Genomic DNA, 18922 nt, shown 5'->3' with positions numbered 1-18922 from the left:
TTAGAGAATTGATTCTATATGAAAAGGGTTTATTTTCACTTGAGAGTTTCCTGGATAGAATAGAGAGAGAGATTTATTTAAGTGTTAAAAGCAGTATATTTTTAAAAGAACTTATTCAGATTTAGTCATACTTTAAATGGGGTAATTCTTAAAGGGTCATTAAAGGGTCATTAAAGGGTTACACAAATCATCTACACGTGTGATATCAATATTGACTCTAGTTCTGAACCCTGTAGTAATAAGTTATAAGAAATATATATATACTGGAAGTTATTTATGCGTTTTTATTAGAGTCTGACTCCCGTCCTCTATATTGGTGACCCCTGACTTTGAACATACAGTTAAACGCTATCCAGTTGCGTGATTTTCTTGAACTTTGAACATTAAGTGATACATCCGAGCATCATGACCGACAAGAAAGGAACTCCAACCGAGTTTGTCGCCAAAGTCTCCGTCAAGCTCCTGGATTTCTGGACAGAGGACCCCGACCTGTGGTTCCTTCATGCAGAGGCGGCCTTCAGAAACGCCCAAATCACACAGTCAATAACCAAATTCGACCACATCGTGCAGAAACTTCCCCAGAAGATTATGTTCTCGGTACGCAGCCTTATCATGGGTTCTGCTGCCTCCTCAGAAACCCCTTATGAGGATTTAAAGGCCAAACTTGTCTCCTCGTATACTCTATCACGCTGGCAGAAGGTTTCCAAACTAATTCATCACCCTGGGCTGGGAGACCGACGCCCTACTGCTCTCATGGACGCCATGTTGGCCCTTCTCCCAGAGGACAAGAAACCAGGTTGCCTGTTCCAAGGTTTATTTCTGGAGAGGTTGCCCGTCGATATGAGGGACCATCTAGTCTCCTGGGAATTCAAAAACCCTAGTGAATTGGCGTTATATGCTGATAGTTTGTGGGACGCCAGGAAAGCTATACCTACTGACCACCTCCTAGCCGCAGCATCGACCTCATCATCTTCCCCATCATGTGGAAGAGCTCAGGACCGCAGAAGCCCATCACCAAACCGCCACAGTCAAACCCCAGGTCCATCAAACTCATGGTGTTATTTCCACAAAAGTTTTGGTCCTGCAGCCAACAATTGTCGCCCTCCTTGAAGTTTCCAGGGAAACGCCAGAGCTGACGGGAGGAGGAAAAATTAAACAGCCCTCCCGTCAGCGGTTATCTCGTGTACCTTCAAGATGCCCTGTCAAACCGCGATTATTCATTTGAAACTGGAGCGTCAAGATCTGTGTTTCCTCATCGTTCCTCAGCTGCACCGACAGGCCCCCGCCTCCTGATGGCTGATGGACGTCCAACTAAAGCTTGGGGTTCCAGATTGATTCCTCTACAGTTTGGTTCCTGCCGTTTCCAGTTCCTCCTCGCCGACGTGGACCAACCTATCCTGGGAGCAGACTTTCTGGCACTTTGAACCTCTTGCACCACCTAGGTTTTCTCCTGCCGATTCTTCCGTTGCCTCTGTGTGTTAACTTGCCCCTGATGTTGCCTCTCTCCTGGATGGGTTTCCTGCAGCCTGGAATCCACGAACACCTGGTAAACTCCCTGAGCACAATGTGGAGCATGTGATTGAAACAGAAGGACAACCTTTTTATGCTTGCCCCCGCCGTTTGGATCTAATTAAGTTGGCACAAGCTAAAGCTGAGTTCCAAAAATTAGAATTGACGGGGGTTATCCGCCGTTCTGATAGTCCTTGGGCCTCACCTCTGCATATGGTTCAAAAATCTGATGGATCCTGGCGTCCTTGCGGCGATTACCGCCACATGTTTACTGCAGCGATAGCAAGAAAGATAGTTAGATACAAGAAGATAGATAGATAAATTCACCGGCGCCATTAAGCGCTGAAGATAGATAGATAGCACACTATCACTATTGGTCGAAAAATCGCGCTTGTGTTTTATTGGAGAAAAATCCTAATGGACTCTTGAAACTACGGTGGTGTGGTTAATCTCCAAGCTGTAACGCCAAAATAAGACTCGAAAACCTGTCATTTTCTGCAAGAATTCTTTTGATTTTAGCCTTATATTTTTTATTTTAAATTTTGTGATTAGATTTAGATCTATAAACGATCAAATATGACATGTGTACATTCTACAAGAATATAGTATTGTATTGATGAACAGATGAGAGGTTCGGTGATTTCTAAACGTTTATTCTACAAGTCGAGCTATTAGTAAATATAGCCAAGCCATATCTACATTAAATAAAACAAATTAGTATAGTTGTATATTTGTAGTACGCATTGTATGTTTGTAGTACGCATTGTATATTTGTAGTACGCATTGTATTTTTGTAGTACGCATTGTATATTTGTAGTACGCATTGTATATTTGTAGTACACATTGTATACTTGTAGTACGCATTGTATATTTGTAGTACACATTGTATATTTGTAGTACGCATTGTATATTTGTAGTACGCATTGTATATTTGTAGTACACATTGTATACTTGTAGTACGCATTGTATATTTGTAGTACACATTGTATATTTGTAGTACGCATAGTATATTTGTAGTACGCATTGTATATTTGTAGTACGTAGAGTACATTTGTAGTACAAATCATATATATCTATTTGCAGTAAACACTACAAATTGTACATTTGCAATACACATTTTTATATTCAGAACACATTATATATGATTTGCAGTACGCATCGTGTATTTGCAGTAGGCATTGTGTTTAAGTAGATTACATATATGATATTGTTGTGGAAGACGATACCTGGCCGCGTTAAACTAGTTCCACAAGGTTCAACAGAATGAGATAGAACGAATACGGGACATAGTACCTTACCCTCATCTAATGGTTTTACATACCTTTTCACATGCATCGACAGATCAACAAGATGGCCTGAGGCTATACCTCTAACTGGGATTTCTGCGGTGGAGTGTGCCTCCGCCATGTTCCATGGATGGATCTCAAGGTTTGGCGTACCTGCAGTGATTACAAGTGACAGAGGAGCCCAGTTCACTTCATCCCTATGGTCCGCCATCTGCTCCCTACTCAAGATCAAGCACAAGACCACCACAGCTTTCCACCCTCAGTCCAACGGCATGGTGGAAAGGTTCCACAGGCAGTTAAAGAATTCCTTACGTGCTCGTCTAGCCTCCTCCGATTGGTTTGAACACCTGCCATGGGTTTTGTTAGGTCTACGTACATCTCCCAGAGAAGACTCCGCCACTCCGCCTCGGAAGCAGTTTATGGCTCTGTATTAACATTGCCTGGTCAATTCCTAGATGTACAAGATCCTCCAACCAATTGTTCTATGAAAACCTTAAGAAGTCTATGTCTGGTTTTCAACCTACTCCGCCTCGTCATAACACTCCTGCAGCAGAAAATCTCCCAGAAGTTATTCCTGCAGAACTCTCATCATGCCCAATGGTTTTTATACGTAAGGATGGACATGTTGCTCCTCTAGCCCCCCTCTACGAAGGTCCTTACAAGGTTTTGTCCCGCTCCCTTAAAACCTTCCAGCTCCAAGTTGGCAAGAGAGTAGAAGTGGTTTCAGTCCAACGCCTCAAACCAGCTTTCACGGCAGAGGATGAGGCTCCAGTAGAACCTCCACGACGAGGCAGACCCCCACGCCAACCTCCTCCAGTCCCTCCTGATCCCCCTAGACGTAGAGGACACCTCGAAAAGCTGTTGCAGAAGCCTCCGCCGTTGCTCCGCCAAAGAGGAGAAGAGTAACTTTCAACCTAAAACCAAAGATTTTACACCAAAGGCTTCAACGTTAAAAAAGTTTTTTATCGCTAGCCTCCGCCTTCATTCTCCGCCTTCAGCCTCCGACTTCATCCTCCGGCCTCTCCGCTGGGGGGGGGGGTAATGTGGAAGACGATACCTGGCCGCGTTAAACTAGTTCCACAAGGTTCAACAGAATGAGATAGAACGGATACGGGGCATAGTACTGATACCATCATATACAGTCTACACGTGCGATATCGATATTGACTCTAGTTCTGAACCCTCTAGTAATAAGTTATAAGAAATATATATATACTGGAAGTTATTTATGCGTTTTTATTAGAGTCTGACTCACGTCCTCTATATTGTCATCTTTATAAACTTATATTCTGCTTGAGGGTAGAAAACCGTTGTTATTGTAATGAGAGAATGTACCTATTTAATAATTAATTCTTCAAATACAAGAAATGAGAATTTATGGCAGTAGGATTGCATGCAGTAAGACCCGTAATACGTAGAAATATGAAGACGACATTTCAGCAAAATTAGCAGTATTATATGCTGTTATAAGGCAAACAGTTTTACCTGTTGCTTGAAAACCATCTTGTTAAGTTAAATGGGTCTGTGTAAACTACACAATTGCTGTTTTACTTACTGTTCTAAAGTCAATTTGAGTCTAAAAGTCGTCTTCCTATTCTATAGTTTAATGGGCCTGACTGTATACAATCTATGTATGTATCTTGTGTCTGATAAAAAAAATCAACAAATTCAAACATTAAAAGGGACTGTGCACGTAATTTTAAGCTACTCTTCATATTGCGATATTCACAACGTTACCCTTCAAATATTTATTTGTTCAACTAGAAACTAGAAGGAAGTTACGGTAGTTCTCCATCTCAAATGGTTAACAACCGCACATCACTCCAATAGAGAAACCGAAAAAAGAAGTTATTAAATGTTACGATAGAAAAACGAGAAAACAAAAGTTTAAAGGAACCGTGTGAATCGGATAAGCCCCATTTTTAAATGAAATATCACTTTTAATGTCTCTTTTAGGGTATTTTTCCATCACATCAATGTTTCACCCATAGTAAACATACAGGAATTACATTCAATATTTTCACTGATCTAAAGTAAAACCTAGCATAAAATAGTCTTAAATCATTTCTATACTGCGAAACCCTAAACCTTTAAACTTAGAATTTATCAACTCAACAGATCATATTTTGGTTACAACAAGGTTTCAGCAGTTTGTCTCACTCTATATTTGTTATTTGTAGAATCTCAAATCTTAGTTCATTAAGTATTTTATTCAATTCAGTTTTGTACATACATACAGGGTGTCCCACAAAGAATGAGATCTAAATGACGACCTAAATGTTAAACTAATAGGGTCTGAAACATACTCTTTTACAACTCACTAAATATAATTGATTTGGTAAGGGAAACAAACAGTTTAGTGAATAGGAAACCATCAATGGTAGAAAAATAAAAAATCTAAATCTCATCCTTTGTGGATAACCCTGTATATGTTGAGATCAACGTTTCCCCCCGGCCTCTGACATTTTTCCATGTAAAGTCTTCGATGCATAGTTAATGGTATGGATGGTAAATGGTATTGATATAGATTTGTTAAGATCCTGGTTGTGTTGTAGCGCTATACTGGAGAATCGTGAGCTCCACCCTTCCTATATTCTCAATACATCCAACCCAGATCCAACCTTCAATATTCATTCCATTCCATATTCCTATACTCATTTCATTCTTCTCATCCTTATATATTCATTCCATTCCATATTTCTATACTCATTCCATTCTTCTCTTCCTTCTATATTCATTCCATTCCTTATTCCTACTCATTCCATTATTCTTATTCTTCAATATTCATTCCATTCCATATTCCTACTCATTCCATTCTTCTTATTCTTCTATATTCATTCCATCCTTATTCCTACTCATTCCATTCTTCTTATTCTTTAATATTCATTTCATTCCATATTCCTACTCATTCCATTCTTCTTATTCTTCAATATTCATTCCATTCCATATTCCTACTCATTCCATTATTCTTATTCTTTAATATTCATTTCCACCCTTATTCCTACTCATTCCATTCTACAAACCCTTCTTGAATGACAAACTTATTCTCAGACCCAATGGGTTTATATTATAATCATGGGAAAGAAAGTCTTTGAAAAAAAAATAATTAAAAATTCGGAAAAAAACTAACAAATTTTCTGAAAGTTCTGAGAAAAAAAACATCCTTCTTTTTACCTCGTTGTAGTTTAAATTATACAAATTATTTTTCTTTCTATCGTAACGATTTTTGGATGCTGTATGTTGATTGAGAGAAATGCACAACATAGAAATTCATGAAGCTCCCCCCCCCCCCTCAATAAATCATGATCTCCATTTTCCCCAAAGTTCCCTTTTCTACCTTTATCCTCCCTAGATACACTAGATTTTATACAATTTACATATAATCTTAGAAACGTGTTCAATTCTACACAATTGCAGGGAACACAGTAGATAAATATTCTAGGGTAAAGAGAGGGAGGGGATACAATATAAAGATAGGAGGAGAGGATAGTATTAGATCAAGAATAAATGGATTTCCGTTAACGTTGCTCATAAAAAAGTTTTAGAAAAGAAATTGAGTCTTTATCACAAACTCTGATTTTCTAATCCCTGTATCATTGCAATACAATGTCGTAGATTTCAAACTATGCATTCTGTTGGATCATACGATCTAAGAAAAATCAAAGGTTTACATTATCAGGTTGCAAAGATAAAAGGGATCAGAAAGTTTGAGTTTTTGGCAAAGAGTCAATTTCTTTGTAATATAAATAAGTTTTCTCTTCTAGGCATCATGATGAACAATGTCTGAAATAAAAAAACTTCTTATTTATTAATTCTTGATCAAGATTATACTAATCCCAACCTTGATCTTGAATCAATTATTCCGTAAAATCCAGATTCTCTCTTTCTCGAGGCAACAGTTTTCAACCCACGCGTGCAACACACGCGCCATTTTCTCATGCGCAATGCCGGGAAACTTTACAAAGCTTGAATCCAGATCAAATTCTTGGAAAATCTGTGATCGGTCAAACAATAAACATCCGTTGAAATTTGGGAAATTTATTCAACATGTAAAACTAAATATTTTTAACTGACCCTACATGGACGTTTCTTGGCATCAAGATAATTACCCACAATGGATCAGACTTTAAAGACTACCTGAAATTCTTATAGCACATTCGTCTGCCTTAGATATAGTATCTTCAAGTTATATTTTATAATTTGTCAAGGAAGTAAATAAAGTTGGATCTGCTATAAAAAAGTAATCCGTTTAAACGTCTCGTGGATTGGTTTAACGAGTTCCTCCAAAAGTCTCTTTTTACAAAAAATAATTTAACTGAAAAATTAGGTTTTTTCTTTTATTTATCCGGTGGCCGAATTTAAAGAATTTGAGCGACGGTTTAAATTTAAGCCGCGGCTTAAATATGGTTGGTTCCACTTAAAATTGTATCAAATGTTTCAAGATTTAAGCCGGCGCTTAATATAAACCGGGTTTGCTGATTTAAACCGCAGCTCAAATTCTTTAAATTCCATCTCGAGACACTTAAAGTGACATTTTCTAGCTTGACAAGTTTTTAATTCTGATAACAACCGTATATTTTCCTGAAGTCGAAATGTGTTAGTCACCATTAAAAATAGTCCCTTTTTAAAACTTTAAACATTTATTTATAATTTATACTTGATCAGACAAAGCTTTTAAGGGTACCGTTGTGAGGTTCACTTGAAATTACGCTTACAGTCCCTTTAACGCTGAATAAGTTTCTAATTTTAAATTTGATTAAATATTTTTTACAGTTTTATTTTGTTTGTCATGATAATATTTGATATTGCGTGATGAAACTTATATTTAACAATTCAATCAATCAATTATGTCAATCAATACTAATATGCAATTTTTTATGTAACTGTTCAAAAACAATATTAAAGGGACTGTACGCGTGATTTCAAGTAAACCTCACAACGGTACCCTTAAAAGCTTTGTCTGATCAAGTATAAATTAGATAAAAAATTTGACAAAGTTTAAATACAAAATAATTAAAAATAAGCAAGCTGAACAGGGAAAATTTCTCTCCTAAATCTAATGAAAATGAGAAAATATAATAAAATAGAGATGAAACAGAAAATGTTTAAACGATGCTTGAACGGGAAAATTTGATTTTATTATTTATTAATTATGTTAGCGCGCATTAATGAAAGAATCTTGTTCGCTGTAAATGCATTTATATTCGCAATGTGCATAGTGCAACATTTATGGTTATTGTTTTATAACTTTTTATAGTTACAACAATTTGCATGTTTAATTATAGGTATCTAACACTCTTTTAACACATAAGCTTAGATAGCCATACAATCCCACCCATCCCATTCCTACTGTCCTTCCTATCCATCCTATCCATTCTATTCATCCTATCCATCCTATTCATCCCATCCATCCCATCCATCCCAACCATCCCATCCATCCTATCCATCCTATCCATCCTATCCATCCTATCCATCCTATCTATCCTATTCATCTTTTTCCTCCTATCCATCTAATTATTCCTATCCATCTAATCATTCCAATCCATTCTTTCCATCCTATCCATCCTATCCATCTTTTTCCTCCTATCCATCCTATCCATCCTATCTATCCTATCCATCTAATCATTTCTATCCATATAATCATTCCTATCCATCCTATCCATCCTATACATCTTTTTCCTCCTATCCATCCTATCCATCCTATCTATCCTATCCATATAATCATTCCTATCCATATAATCATTCCTATCCATCCTATCCATCATATCCAGTCCTACAACAGCATGGATACTACACCTACTCCTATGCTCCTCAATCCATGAGAAGGACTGGATCTGAAAGGAATAATCAGTAAACAAAGACTGTATATTCTGTATTGTTCTGAAACTGAGTTCCATCCCTAAACAATGCCATCATCTGGTGCCGGAGCAGGACGGGTTGAAAAATGTTTATCCGATGATATTTAAAGTTTAACCATGAAACTTCGACATTAAATTCTTTGAAAATTTTGACTTTTATTAACACGCATTCAAGCATGCACATAGTGTATACAATTTCAAGTATCAGTTCACATACAAAGGCTCCGCTTTATTCTTTAAATTATGAAATAACAATTTTTTTAATAAAGGGCCAATACAAGTATTAATAATAATATAAATAATGTATATTTTAAACTAGATAGCAGTTCAAATAGTAGCAATATATGCACAAATTAAAAGTAATGGGATAAAATAAAAACACTGTCATATTACATACATATAAACAATTACAAAAGCTATTTAGTTTACAAAAATGTTTGAATCGGAATTGAAATTTAGGTGAGATAACGTGCTCAAGGTATCGTTGCTATCTACTGATGTTTACAAAACTGGATAAGGATACATTTTAAATTTTACTAATACATAGATGGTTATTAACAAATCATATATCCATGGTTTAATATACATCCATGGTTTATTTAGCTAATTTTATTTCCGTATGAAGCTGAATGTAATTCCAGTTATTTAAATTTTTATCCGCATGAGGCTGTTGATATTTCCATAGCTTGCTAATTCAACTTTCTTGTCAATTTGTAGATATTTCACATCATTGATATTTTGTTAACTAGCACATTCAATTTTTAGATTTAGGAATTGACATTTTCATATTTAGCTTTTAATATTTAGGTAACTAAATAGTACTAGTTGCAAGGTACTAGTAGTTGCAAGGTACTAGTTGCAACTAGTAACAAGTGACTATAGTAACTAGTAACTTGTCACTAGTTGCAACTAGTAACTAGTGACTATAGTAACTAGTAACTAGTAACTAGTGACTATAGTAACTAGTAACTAGTCACTAGTCGCAACTAGTACCTTGCAACCAGTAACTAGTAACTAGTCAATAGTTGCAACTGGTAACTAGTGACTATATTAACTAGTAACTATTAACTAGTCACTAGTTGCAACTAGTACCTTGCAACTAGTAACTAGTGACTATAGTAACTAGTAACTAGTATCTAGTAACTAGTAACTAGTATATATTAACTAGTAACTGGTATCTAGTAACTAGTAACTAGTATCTAGTAACTAGTAACTAGTATCTAGTAACTAGTAACTAGTATCTAGTAACTAGTATTTAGTATCTAGTAACTAGTAACTAGTATCTAGTAACTAGTAACTAGTATCTAGTAACTAGTAACTATTAACTAGTATACTAGTAGCTAGTACTACCTAGTAACTAGCAACTAGTAATTAGTAACTAGTTACTAATTACTAGTCACTAGTTAGTAGTTTGTAGTTACTTGTGTACTAATTACTTGTTACTAGTTGCTAGTTACTAGTTACTAGGGTACTAATTACTAATTACTAGTCACTAGTTACTAATTACTAGTTACTAAGGTACTAATTACTAGTTACTAGTAGCTAGTTACTGGTTATAAGTTACTAGTTACTAGGGTACTAACTACTAGTTACTAGTTACTACTTACTAGTTACGAATTACTAGTCACTAATTACTTGCTACTAATTACTATAGTAACTAACGTATGAATCTGTTATTAAGAGCTCCAAATAAAATCCATACTGAATTCATCAATAACCTTGACAAAGGCCTCATCACTCATACATCCACTATGAATTCATTATTCAAAACCTTAAAGATTAATCTAGGGTTTTTGTAGAAAAAAATTTAATTCGAATTCTAGAGTTTAAACAAAAAATCAGAAAAAAATCATGAAATTTCATTTTAAATTATTTTAAAGAATAATTATTTTCCTGATAAATTCATCTTCAGTCACTGATCCATCCCCGTTCAGGTCCAACGCTGAGAAGATTTCTTTGGCTCTTTTACTAAAATTTGATGTTATTTTCTATCTTCTCGTTTATTATTCTTTATTTCTGCATTTTTATTCAATGTTCATGTTGATAAATGTTTTTGTTAATACGTTAATGTCTATCTTTCTCTTAAAATTTTGTGTTTTTGTCCTTTCTCAATCTTTCTTTATCTTTATTTTCATGTTTGTCCAATTTCCATGTATATACGTCATTAATTGTAAAATACATATGTGAATATTTGTACTCATGTTCATGTTTGTGTTTATGTATGTATCCATTATAATGTTCATTAAGCTCTTGTTTGTGTTCATGTATGTATCCATTATAATGTTCATTAAGCTCTTGTTTGTTTTTATGTTTGTATCCATTATAATGTTCATTAAGCTCTTGTTTGTGTTTATGTTTGTATCCATTATAATGTTCATTAAGCTCTTGTTTGTGTTTATGTTTGTATCTATTATAATGTTCATTAAGCTCTTGTTTGTGTTCATGTTTGTATCCATGGTAATGTTCTTCAAGCTCTTGATCTTGTTTTGAGTTCATGTTTTCAGATCTTTGAACTCCTATCTTTAATCACCTACCTTGAATCTTTAATCTCCTACCTTGAATCTTTAATCTCCTACCTTGTATCTTTAATCTCCTACCTTGTATTCTTAATCTCCTACCTTGGATCTTTAATCTCCTACCCTGGAATCTTTAATCTCCTACCTCGAATCTTTAATCTCCTACCTTGTATTCTTAATCTCCTACCTTGTATCTTTAATCTCCTCCTTAGTATCTTTAAACTCATACCTTGTATCTTTAATCTCCTACCTTGTATCTTTAATCTCCTACCCTTGTATCTTTAATCTCCTACCCTGGAATCTTTAATCTCCTACTTTGTATCTTTAATCTCCTACCTTGTATCTTTAATCTCCTACCTTGTATCTTTAATCTCCTACCTTGGATCAAACTTTTTACAATCTCTCTGTGGATCTTTAAGCTGCTGAGCAACAATTTTTAATATCTCAACTCTATCTTCATCATCACTAGGATATAAAAATATTATGTAGAAACGGAAAATTAAGCATAAATGATTTTTTTCTGAATTCTGATATTCTGATCCATATATCTTTGCGACCTCACTTCGTAGATCTTTGATATTTCAATGAATGAATTCTGATGGTTTTAAAGATATAGGGATTAGAAAATAAGAGTTTGTTCCAAGCATTCAGTCCCTTTTCATAAGATTTTATTTGTTGATAGAAATAGGCCGATATTTTCAGAATTACAGAGCATAAAACAGGCAGTTAAACGCCATCGTTGGAAATACGGTTTCCCAATTTATTTTCTAATTTTAATTTGAAAGTAATGTTGATCATTATCTAAAGATGAAACATGTAAGTTTGGGCCCTGCACTAGCTGTAAACAAAAATTTAAAAAGTTAAAAAATAACGTTAAAGTATTTTATTTGAACTCATTTTTTTTACCTTTCCTTTTCGTATTCTTGCGGTTTCTTGAACTGTTTTTTCTTTAATTTTTTTGTAGATTTTTGTAAATTCTTCTTCAACTCTTCTCCTTGTCTTTTCTTTTGTGAAATCATGATCATCCAGCTGTTTTTCTCGTCATACAATTCATCTCTAAACACAATAATTTTATTAATTAATGTATGATTTAGGAGAGTTATTTACAAAAAATTAAGAAAAAACACACAGATGTTTTTTTTAATCTGAAGGAGAACCCGTAACTTATCCACATTGGCCATAAACTTCTCAATAGTGTCCAAAAATACTTTTGGACCGAATGGGCTGAAATTTTTTGTTGACACTCAAAAATATTTTTGTTCATATTTGAAAAAAAAATCTCTAATTTTTTAATTTTTTAAAAAAATTTTTTATTTTTTCCACGAGCAACTTCAGCTATGTATTATTATTTTTTCACATTTCGATAAAAATCTAAGATGATAAAAATATTTTCTCCTAGAACTTTAAATACTTTTCGAAATGAAAACTTGAGAATCTATTTTCAGATTCTTAAAACACCTAAATTAAAAAATGACAGAAAACAGTGAGCTCACGTGGCCTGGGCAGTTGTCACTTGAATGTAGCAATGCCTATACTTCCCTTGATTAGCAAAACCAGTTTAAAACAACTGTGAACAGGTTTGCATACGACCCAGAAGCCAAGATTAACTAGGAACTAGCTTCTAATAAATACTTCCTCTCAAATATATTTGATCTAAATACTGGAAGATTATGCAGCAAACACCGTAACATGAGGTAATATTTATTAATGAACAGGGAGTCCCAGGAAATATGCGATTAAAAGGAAGAGAGTATCTATGAAATTGATGGGAACAATAATCGAATGAAATATCTGCAATTCTGCAATCCTTACGAAGGAATTTGCAGAGCTGATTGATAGTAAAATTTAAAAGAACTCATGTATATTCAATAATGTATAAAAATACAATTTTTTGGGATTTTCTGTACTTATATAACAGGACATAATGCATGCAAGACCAGGAAGATGTATCAGTGTACACCTCAGCAAATCTAAGGATTTAAAATATTTTTACAATTAGTCTCATTAGTCGTAATATAATCAGACTAATTAGTCACAGTTTAATTCAAGTCTATAAAATGTGCACAGGGAAACAAATATGCAAATTATTTAATATTTAGATACTAGGACACTCATTTTTATTCAAACTATTATTGCATGCTCTAGAACACACATGACATGGTTACACAATAAACATTGTTCGGATCAATTACATTTTATTTGATTAATATTTCAAACCTAAGTTTACCGCTAACGATGTAAATTCCTAAATATCAATGAATATCAAAAAAAAAACATGCATAAAATTACATTATCAAAAAACCGTATTTCAAAAGCCGGAATAATTACAAATTGTCCCTAGTCATTGGTTTGCCAGAGATATAAAGAATTTCAATATTACCAGAGATATTGAGAATTTCAAATTACCAGAGATATAAAGAATTTCAATATTACCAGAGATATAAAGAATTTCAATATTACCAGAGATATAAAGAATTTTAATATTACTAGAGATATAAAGAATTTCAAAATTACCAGAGATGTTAAGAATTTCAATATTACCAGAGATATAAAGAATTTCAATATTACCAGAGATATAAAGAGATATAAAGAATTTCAATATAACCAGAGATATAAAGAATTTCAATATAACCAGAGATATAAAGAATTTCAATATAACCAGAGATATAAAGAATTTNTACAAAGTTTAGTAAATATATCCTCTATCTAGGATATATCTAATATATGATCTAACCTTACAAAGTTTAGTAAATATATCCTCTATCTAGGATATATCTAATATATGATCTAACCTTACAAAGTTTAGTAAATATATCCTCTATCTAGGATATATCTAATATATGATCTAACCTTACAAAGTTTAGTAAATATATCCTCTATCTAGGATATATCTAATATATGATCTAACCTTACAAAGTTTAGTAAATATATCCTCTATCTAGGATATATCTAATATATGATCTAACCTTACAAAGTTTAGTAAATATATCCTCTATCTAGGATATATCTAATATATGATCTAACCTTACAAAGTTTAGTAAATATATCCTCTATCTAGGATATATCTAATATATGATCTAACCTTACAAAGTTTAGTAAATATATCCTCTATCTAGGATATATCTAATATATGATCTAACCTTACAAAGTTTAGTAAATATATCCTCTATCTAGGATATATCTAATATATGATCTAACCTTACAAAGTTTAGTAAATATATCCTCTATCTAGGATATATCTAATATATGATCTAACCTTACAAAGTTTAGTAAATATATCCTCTATCTAGGATATATCTAATATATGATCTAACCTTACAAAGTTTAGTAAATATATCCTCTATCTAGGATATATCTAATATATGATCTAACCTTACAAAGTTTAGTAAATATATCCTCTATCTAGGATATATCTAATATATGATCTAACCTTACAAAGTTTAGTAAATATATCCTCTATCTAGGATATATCTAATATATGATCTAACCTTACAAAGTTTAGTAAATATATCCTCTATCTAGGATATATCTAATATATGATCTAACCTTACAAAGTTTAGTAAATATATCTTCCATTTCTTCAGGATCTATTTCTCCGTTTCCATCCTTGTCATACAGTTTAAACATCCATTTTAACTTCTCCTCAACTAAAAAAAATTGAAACTTCAATTTGAGAAATTTCTATTAAATTTAGACTTGAAAAGAAAAATCCTTATAAATTCCTAAAAGTTTGAAAGGTTTTTGAATTGAATTCCAGATTTTATTGCAAAGGCGTTTTTTGAACATTTTCTAATAATGAATAGTGAATGCGATATTAAGTTCGCTTACATGAAAAATTTTAGAAAAAATATATAGAAGATACCGATCGAAAAATTAAACCAATTATTATGTTTTTTTAATGAAATTGTTTTTAAATATATATCAAGGCTGTTTTGTTTTCGGAAAATGCGGAAAAAATATTCTCCAGGATAGAGATTTTTTCCAGTACTGCCAGAATTATTTAGAGAATACTTACATTGGAAAGGGAACCAAGAGCTTCAGAAAACCCCCGAGGCTTCCTTTAGAAATTTGGAATGTCTGTGATGAAATTTTAAATAATGAACCCACCACAAACAACCAAACTGAAAGATGGTTTAGAAGTTAGTTTTACAGCTGACCAGCCTGAAGTACAGACTGCAGGAAAGTCCTCACGACCTACACTGATCCGAAGCCAGCTCAATCGGCAAGAATTCTTGAAAGAAATGTTCGATTTAAACTAATTGTAAATTCTTTTGATGTATGCAATTTAAATTATCTTTTACAAATAATAAATAATAATTTTTTGTCAAATTATTAGTGTTATTCATTACTGTAATTTTAAGTTCATTTCGTATGAACACTAATATTGAAGAAATTATGTTGTGTTAAAAAAGCAGCCCTGACTGCAGTTTCAGTAATTTGCCGCCAACACAAGAAGGTGAAACGTCCGGCTATCGTAGAATTAGTCTATTTGAGTTGGTGGCAAAGACTCAATAACTTTCATTTATTTTTAATTATTTAATTCGAATATGTTTTACCTTTCCCTTGAATGGACATTGAGAAAACCCAGATCAGTTCGTTTGGAAATATTTTGCCTGTATTTGAAGTATCAAATACTTGAAATATATTCTTCATCACTATACCAGCGTCAAATCTAAAAATTTAATATGACTAATATTAAAAAATATTATAGTTCCGTTTTTAAACTATTGCTAAATTAAGAAACTTATTTTGGAAAATTTGAACAAATTTATAATGTTGTTGTTGCTCCAATAATGATTATCAAAATATTAACAAAAAGCTTTTACTAAATAAAAAATTTAAACACTCGCCTCAAACTCTAATGTTCTAATCCTTATATCAATGGTCGACCCGACGTGTTAGGTCGATCTGACGTGCTAAGTCGACGGGTTCAATCGAAAAATACCATTCCCATTTTGTACTGTTAATCGACATCATGACCCTGTACTAACAAAGACGACTTTTTCCTTCAATCTGTATATTTAGCCCTCTCTGATGTAGTCTCTGTTTGTTTATGTTTCTTGAAATATGTTTATGTTTGAAAAATAAATTCCGGCTTTCTTGCAAACTCTCAGTTAGGAAGTGACAAATTTCGGGCAATTTTTGTTTAATGTTATTTCTCTTTCCTCCCCTTAAACTCCATTAATTCTAGAATCTTATTTCTCTTCTCAAGGATTTATAGCAGAAGTTAAACTAAAAATTAATGACTGATGTCTTAATATTTTCAAACACTAATTAACAATTTTTTTAACATCGAACTTTTCTCTTTGTAAATTCAATCTAAATTTACAAAAACTCTAAACGTTTCAACTCCTCTTTAAAGATCACAAAGGAACTGAAAACTATAGTTTTATATTCTTATAAACCTTTAATATTTCAAACTTTTAACAATTTAAAAAATTTATTTAGTAAACTAAAATTTTTTTTTTTAAATAGTTCTAAAATACCTTGGGAAAATTTTGCTTACAATCTCCTTTGTCTGGGGTTTACTGATATTTCCGCTAGGAAACTCTACTTTCAAACTTTTCCCCAGTGCGATTATATCTTCTTCTGTAATCAATCCGTTCTAAACATATACTGTACTGTACTGTATTGCAAGTTTACATGTGTATACAGTGCGATTATATCTTCTTCTGTAATCAATCCGTTCTAAACATATGCTGTACTGTACAGTGCGATTATATCTTCTTCTGTACTGTACTGCAAGTTTACATGTGTATACAGTGGGACTCATAAAACTGTAGAATTTGATGATGATATTTAAGCGATCTAATCTGTATTTGATGTTGTTATAAAGCAAACAATTTTACCAGAGCTTGAAATTTAAAACATCGATATAAAACCCGGAATCGGAACCTAGGTTTCGTGAATGGGGTTTAAGATAAGTTTGATCCAGCTATCATCACTTAACACGCACAACTGATCCTTTAGTAAAAGTAAATTCAACCTAAAGTCTGACCGCGTCAACCTTGTTGCTCCGGCTAGTCCTATTGAGTGTCTGCTTTATTTACCCAATGTCCGGGCTATACAGTACAAACTGGGACAGGAAAGGTTGACCTGGCTCGGAAATTCAAATTTACTACGGCAGCCCGTCACTTTTTGGCTGGAAGTATTATTTTATGTGGTTGGCTTTGTAGTATATTATCATTTTCTGGGTTAACATCTGTAGATCTCAGAAAGAAAACTCGGGAGTTTTATTCAACACTACTCTTTTACATTTCCGGCTCATTTGTTTTAAAATCATGTTATTATGGAAAATATAATATTCTGAGTTTGAATAAACTACAGATCATGGCCATCAGTTAACACGGGCAGCCGTAGTACATTTGAATTTCCGAGCCGGGTCAACCTTTCCGATCCCAGTTTGTACTGTATCGCCTGGACATTGGTTAAATAAAGCAGACAATAAATAGGACTAGCCGGTGCAACAAGGTTGACGCGGTCAGACTTTAGGTTGAATTTACTTTAACTTAAGGGTCAGGGGTGCGTGTTAAGTTCATAATCTCAAAAGTATATATTACACTTACAAACACTTTCTTTCTTGTATTTTTTTCAGTTTCTACTTTTCTTCTTTTTTCATTTGCTCTCTTCATTCTTTGTTTAGGATCATTATCTTCTTTCAGAACTATGGAGTCAATAAAATCCCTGAAAACAGATCAATAGAATTTAAAAATTCATTAATATTAACAAATACTGATTTTTAAACTTTCGCCTCAGTCAAAATTTAAGAATTGTAAAGTAAATCTAAATGATTTTGGCAGATTGCAAGATGGTCTGCAAATATGCATCTTGTATTTCTCATATTGGACAATATACAAAGAAATTGAGTCTTTGCCACAAACTCTGATTTTATAACCCCTATATCTTTGAAACCCAACGTCGTAAAACTTTGATATTTCAAACTTATATTGTTTGATCTAACAGAATTCATAGTTTGAAATATCTAAGGTCTACGACATTGGAATCCAAAGATATAGGATTTAGAAAAGCAGAGTTTGTGGCGAAGACTCAATTCATTTCTTTTTATTTCAATTTAATAAAGGAATTGAATCTTTGCCACAAATCCCAATTTTCTAATACCTATATTTCTACAACCAAATGATGTAAACCTTTGATATTTCAAAATATTGTTTGATATAAGAAAAGTCATAGTTTGAAATATCTAAGGTCTATATCATTGGGTTGTTGAGATATAGGATTTAAAATTCAAAGTTTGTGGGAAAAAATCAATTCCTTTGTTGAAAGTATGTATTGTATACATTCGTTTGAACATGAGAATTAGATAAAATGAGATTAACAACAAAAACTAAGACGAAATATATTTACAAAAATGAATCCTGAAAATACTCTTGTTGAGTATTATTTAATACCTGAGATGGTCTGGATACTCTACATGTTTGCTCTTCCTTCTCAACCCTGCTCTTCTATCCATGGGATCACCTATAGTCCTTGAAGCACCTGAGTACCTGGAGAAATGTTCTCTGGACACCCTGGGGATATTTTTTATAGTTCTATGGTTTTTTCGTTCTACTTTTTATATTATAAAAGGCAAAAGGATTATAATAACTAAACATTGAGAACAGGAGATTCTCAAAACATAGAAGATTGAAATCTTAAAACCTTCTTGAGAAGCATATGGACCTAGAACTTTTATATCTAGAAAAGCTTTAACCTCAAGAGCTAGAAAAAGATCTAGTGAAATCTAAAACCTGAA

At 33.1% G+C, this 18922-nt stretch overlaps 2 protein-coding genes across 2 annotated transcripts; one reads left to right on the top strand and one right to left on the bottom strand.

Annotated features, from left to right (window-relative positions):
- Positions 1 to 2914: 2914 nt before the first annotated feature.
- LOC111695285 (uncharacterized) lies at positions 2915 to 3701 on the top strand. Its single transcript, XM_023464542.1, has 2 exons — positions 2915 to 3087; positions 3251 to 3701. Exons 1-2 carry the CDS (start codon positions 2915 to 2917, stop codon positions 3699 to 3701), a joined length of 624 nt encoding a protein of 207 aa, XP_023320310.1.
- A 6378-nt stretch (positions 3702 to 10079) lies between these two features.
- On the bottom strand, positions 10080 to 18889 carry LOC111695284 (S-modulin). Its single transcript, XM_023464541.1, has 10 exons — positions 18579 to 18889; positions 17736 to 17853; positions 16656 to 16774; positions 15726 to 15841; positions 14716 to 14816; positions 13404 to 13414; positions 12076 to 12225; positions 11548 to 11634; positions 10547 to 10621; positions 10080 to 10402 (listed from the first exon to the last, which is right to left on the bottom strand). Exons 1-10 carry the CDS (start codon positions 18638 to 18640, stop codon positions 10330 to 10332), a joined length of 912 nt encoding a protein of 303 aa, XP_023320309.1. The 5' UTR covers positions 18641 to 18889; the 3' UTR covers positions 10080 to 10329.
- Between the last annotated feature and the right edge of the window lie 33 nt (positions 18890 to 18922).

The sequence above is a fragment of the Eurytemora carolleeae genome, unplaced genomic scaffold, assembly GCF_000591075.1.
Source record: "Eurytemora carolleeae unplaced genomic scaffold, Eaff_2.0 scaffold95, whole genome shotgun sequence".
Taxonomy (NCBI): Eukaryota; Metazoa; Arthropoda; class Copepoda; order Calanoida; family Temoridae; genus Eurytemora; species Eurytemora carolleeae.
This window is presented reverse-complemented; position numbering and strand designations above follow the sequence as displayed.

Excerpts from the sequence above, each read along its gene's own strand:
- LOC111695285 (XM_023464542.1), top strand. The coding sequence starts at position 2,915 with ATGTTCCATGGATGGATCTCAAGGTTTGGCGTACCTGCAGTGATTACA. Across the intron at positions 3,088-3,250 it reads ATGGTGGAAAGGTTCCACAG|ATGTACAAGATCCTCCAACC; the intron begins GCAGTTAAAGAA and ends GTCAATTCCTAG.
- LOC111695284 (XM_023464541.1), bottom strand. The coding sequence starts at position 18,640 with ATGGATAGAAGAGCAGGGTTGAGAAGGAAGAGCAAACATGTAGAGTAT. Across the intron at positions 16,775-17,735 it reads ATACAAGAAAGAAAGTGTTT|AACGGATTGATTACAGAAGA; the intron begins GTAAGTGTAATA and ends GTATATGTTTAG. Across the intron at positions 15,842-16,655 it reads GTAAGCAAAATTTTCCCAAG|ATTTGACGCTGGTATAGTGA; the intron begins GTATTTTAGAAC and ends TTAAATTTTTAG.